At 48.4% G+C, this 4,895-nt stretch overlaps 1 protein-coding gene across 1 annotated transcript in view; it reads left to right on the top strand.

The window, feature by feature from the left end:
- Positions 1-4,325, top strand: part of TCERG1L (transcription elongation regulator 1-like) — a gene marked incomplete at both ends in the record, with an annotated part of 40,404 nt that extends 36,079 nt beyond the window's left edge. The window contains one exon of the mRNA XM_008935663.1: positions 4,200-4,325. Within this exon, the coding sequence (XP_008933911.1) occupies positions 4,200-4,325 (126 nt within the window). The remainder of the gene's footprint in view (positions 1-4,199) is intronic.
- Between the last annotated feature and the right edge of the window lie 570 nt (positions 4,326-4,895).

Raw genomic sequence — 4,895 nt, 5'->3', positions numbered from 1 at the left:
GCAGGGGAGGTTGGCCGGGGCTCTGAGCACCCTGCTCTAGCTGGGGATGTCCCTGCTCCCTGCAGGGGGTTGGGACCAGATGACCTTTTAGTTCCCTTCCAACCCAACCATTCCATGATTTTACAAATGCCATCTGGGCAGTCCTTGGAGCTGGGACCAAGCAGCCCTTAATTCCTTGGAGCTGGGGGCTGGTGCAGCAGGGCTTGCCCAGCGAGGTGGCTTGGCAGCAGCTGGAGGAGGTGACTTGCTCTGTCTCACTGAGAGGCCTGTGTCTGCTGCCCAGTAAGCGTGCAAGGAGATGGGCAATTACCTCCTTAAGTAATCCTCTGAGCTAACGAGGGCTAGTTTAGTATGGATTTATGCCTCCTGCTACTTGAATAAGTGCAAGCTTCAATTGAAGCTTTTTCAGCATTCAGAGCACTTTCCTTTCTTGTGGATTCTTGGGCACTTTTGACATGATGAGGCTTTGCTGCTGCCACCTTTCAGTCCAAGCATCTGTCTCCTCCTGAAGTATTCATCCAGCCTTTGGAAGACTGACCTTTTCAGGTCCATACAAAAGCTGCTTGGAGTTTCAAATGTATTTGTGAAGGAACACAGATACCCTTGGACAAATATCCCCTGAAAAAGAAAGTATGGAGAAAGAACTCTGCTTCTGTGGAAGCCAGGGTGAAGGAGGCTGGAGCTGTGCTGGGGCAGCTCCAGGGAGATGAAAGGTCATTGTTAAAGAGCTCATTACTGACCTTCCATGAACCAGCCATGGGCCTCATGGCCAAGAAGGCCAATGGTGTACTGGGATGTATGAAGAGTGTGGCCAGCAGGTCGAGGGAGGTTCTCCTGCCCCTCTCCTCTGCCCTAGTGAAGCCACCTCAGGAGTATTGTGGCCAGTGCTGGGCTCCCCAGTTCCAGAGAGACAAGGAACTAGTGGAGAGAGTCCAGCAGAGGCTACAGAGCTGCTGAGGGGCTGGAGCATCTCTGTGCCAGGACAGGCTGAGAGCCCTGGGGCTGCTGAGCTGGAGAAGAGAAGCCTCAGAGGGGATCTGAGCAGTGCTGAGCAAGAGCTAAAGGGCCCCAAAAGAGCTCTTCCTGCTGGGTTCCACCATCAGGGATGCAAATTTGGGCTGTGTATCACTGGCAGGGGATCTTCACACTTCTGAACCTTCCACTCCTCTGCTCTGGTCCTTTTTCCCTTGTAACATCCTCGTCGCAGTGAGATTGAGAAGTTGGTTCCTTGTGTTTGTGACAATAAAATGCATCTGCACTGAAATCATCTTAAAAATGGGCAGATGTTCTCAAAACCCTCGACTTGCTAGTGAGGCCTCCTTGGCTCTGACAACAATCACAAACTTCACAGAGAAGGTCACTTTTATCCTCCCCCTTCTCAGCATCATCTTATGGCAAAATTTGCCTAAACTTAACCACCAAATTCACCGAGGGTGGGTGGGTGCTGGGTTTGGTTTTGGGGTCTTATTCCAGCCCAGCTGATGTTCAGTCCATCCCAAAAGCTCATAGTGCATCCTGACATTATCCTCAAGCCACAGACTTTATTTGTATTCCAAACCCATCTCTTGCAAAGTCGTCTTTTTATGAGCACGAGGAACTAGAAAGCATAAATATTTATTCCTTAAAGGTTATGATTGCCTTAAATCATTCAAGCTGATTTGGTGAGCATCAGATATAATTAAACTGAGCAGCTGAGCTCGATCTGCATGTGTGAAACACTCTGTGTGTGTCTATATGTGTGTGCTTGCCTCCAGTGTGGATGGAACTGGGAGCTAATTGCTTCCATCACTGGTAATTTTGTCGTTCCTGGGTGTGATGATAAATCACCATCAAGAAGCAGTGGAAATGAGGTACTGAAAGGATATAAAAGTCCCATTTTAACACGCAGCATACGCTGTGGTGGCAAAAGGAGCAGAGCTCATCTCGTGTCTAACTAGAGGGAGATAATGAGGCACGTTATGGAAATGATTCCAGTTTTGGGTGCTGGAGAATTTCTGGTGTACTGGGGTTGATGTGCATACCTTCATGTGAGCTTACAGCTCCCTGGGGGCCTGTGAACCTTGGATTTGGGTGTGATCCTTCACGTGGCTGCACGGGTAGCCCTCGTGGGGTTCCCATGCTGTGTGGTTGGAGTCCTGCTGCATGGAGGGCAGAGGTGGGGTGGGACTGGTGGTGGGCTTGGAGCCAGGTGGGGTTTTTCTCCCCTGAAGCCCTGAATGAATGATGGAAATGGTGGTGCTGTGAGCTGTGTTGCTTGGCTGTGCTCAGGGGCTGGTTTTGGATCAGCTCAGTGTTTCTCAAAGAGCTTGTCCAGGAAGTGTGGGGCTGCCTGAGACAAGTTTGCCCCCCTGGGGAGACCTTCAGCAGCAGGAAGGGACCAGGGCTGAGCCCATTTGGTGGCCCAGGTTCACATCTGTAGGTGTGAACCTTTCCCCTGTCCTTTGCAAGTGTGAAGGTGGAAAAGGATGAGCCAGAGTTTCCCAGCCCTGCTCATCTCCAGCCCTTCTGGGTTTGATGGTACCTTTAAAAATGGTCATTTTGGGTAAATTCAGAATAGCTGGGTAGGCTTTTCTGAGTATGTTGGTGCAGAGAGCAAGGCAGCCATGTGCACATACCCCACCAGAATCAGAAGAGACCAGATATGAAATCCCATTTTAATCTGCTGCTGGTGACTCTGGAAGCTATAGGATGAAAGTGTCATTTTTGTTGTCATTACATTGAATTTGAAAAGCCAAAGGAAACCAAACACCTCTTGTTCTATAAAACATCAGTGGAATTGTTTATTATTAATTATTATATAGTGGGTAGGAATGTACATCTAAGTTAGAGATGGAAATCCTAGCTTAAGGAATGGTCTCCAAAGGTATGGAAACCACAATTTCCATCCGTCCACATGGGTGTCCTGTTGGACATCCCTGTGAGGGGCTGCTGTGAGGCTGCTGATGCATGGACCACCCCATATTCAGAGGCACCTTAGACTTCAGGGTTGGAATTGATGGTTCCACAGCGTTTCCTTACATCCAGAGAGCTCATCAAAGTTAATAGTTTTGCCAGAGGCTTTGACAGAAGCAGGAAAAAAAAGGAATTGTCGTTGCCTGAGGTCCAAGCATCGTCTGGAGATGGAGAGTACTTCACTGTCTTGTTAGAGGTGGCCAAGGTACAAGTGCCTCCAGCCACATTGTTGTGCTGTAGGTAGCACAGCAAACATCACAGTGACCTGTTCCTCTCCCCTAAATGCTGTATTTATCATTCTTTCTTCAAAGCCAGCATGGATTACATTTATCACAGTACCTTGCAGGGGAGTCTCTTTATCGTGCCACCGAGCATGTCTTGCAGGAATTTCTCTTATCATGACTTAACGAGGGGAAAAAAAAAAGGAGAAATAATAAAATGTTTCTTTTTCTGATGTTTTTCCTGCAGCTGCTTCCAATCCCTCTTCCTCTGGTAGCCTGTGCTGCTGTCAGCAGCCAGTTCTGCCCTCCTGGGGAGGAGACCTCCAGGTTGTTGCTGTCTCCCCTCTCCCCCTGCTTTTTTCTCCTTAAAGAAAGATTTTGTGTCTGAATACACAGTTAATGGGAAACTGGTGCTCGAAGCTGGACCTCAAATTTGTCAGTAGCCACAAGTTTTTAGGATTAAATACCCTGGTTTAGTTGGCACAGCTCTAGCAGCAGACCTGGATTGGTAATTTATCAGGAATAATGTCTCTGAGTGATGTGGTGGTTTGGGGGTCTGTGAGTTGTCTGAGCAGACTGGGATACCCTTGGATCACAAAAAGCTGCAGTGTTAAATTATCAGCAAGAGAATTTCCCCTGGATAGAGCAGGATATGGAGTTTGTGGTGAGTAACAGTAAAAACTAGAAGTCTGTTAATTAGTCTTAAATAAAAAAAAAACAGATTTTGCTGTAATCTGTTGTGAAAGCATTAATATATCCTTAAAAATTCTTATTTTGAGGGCTACGTTTTTATTGATTTAAAACTCTCATTACTTGATGGGACTTGTGGATATTGTGGACAGACTAGACCAGGAATTCAGCTCAACTCAACACTCAATTTTTAACCATTCAAACCATTCAGGGAGAAGTGTTAAGCAAGAGAGGAAAAGAACGTCCTGTGAAGTATGGCTGGAGGAAAAGTGAGCTTTTTAAAGGCATTTTTATTGGGGGAAAAACCAAACCCTGTTGCTTCTGGTTTGAATGCAGGTTCTGCCCCCAGGATGGATGCTCACGTGGGTCCGTTGATGCCAGCACAGGTCACCCGAGTCACGGCGGTGGCTGCGCCGGCCGTGACCTTCATGGCCACCAACCTGATGGACCAGACCTTAGCAGGTACGTTCCTGCCTCACCTACTCCAGGGCTGAAGCCTCTGTGATGTATTTGTGTGCCTCCAACCACGCCGTGCTTCCCACAGGAACGGGGGACCCTTAAAAAATGGGCTTTTAACGCCGTTTGCTGTAGCTGGTTGCGAGCGCAGCCGGGGCCGTTTGGATCCTGTGTGCTCGCTCTGGCAGCAGCTTGGATCATACAAAAAGCAACTTTCTGCAACGTCCTTGGGCTTTCTGTGTCCCTTGCCAGCAGTGCTGCTGAGCATTGCAGCAATAACATGGGGATCTTTGGGATAGTTGCTCCACAGAGGCTCGTTGGCTGCAGCCTCCGAGGATGCTTTTTGTGGCACTGGGCTAAACCTGCTTTGTTCCCTGCCAGGTGACTGTGTGTGTGCTGTCCTGAGGGGAGGGGCAGAAAGGCTTGAGGACATCCCGTGGCTTTTCTCAGGTTCACATATCTTCATTGCAAAGAGTCAAAAAGTGATCAGATTTTGATAGGAAATTGGGAATGTCTTCCCTGGTGAGGTGGAATTGCTCTGGCAGTGCTGCTGTGGTGGAGGCAGGAGCTCTGTTC

This window comes from Merops nubicus, unplaced genomic scaffold (genome assembly GCF_000691845.1).
Source record: "Merops nubicus isolate BGI_N331 unplaced genomic scaffold, ASM69184v1 scaffold6282, whole genome shotgun sequence".
Lineage (NCBI taxonomy): Eukaryota > Metazoa > Chordata > Aves > Coraciiformes > Meropidae > Merops > Merops nubicus.
The sequence above is the reverse complement of the archived record's forward strand: the minus strand, read 5'-3'. Positions and strand labels throughout refer to the sequence as shown.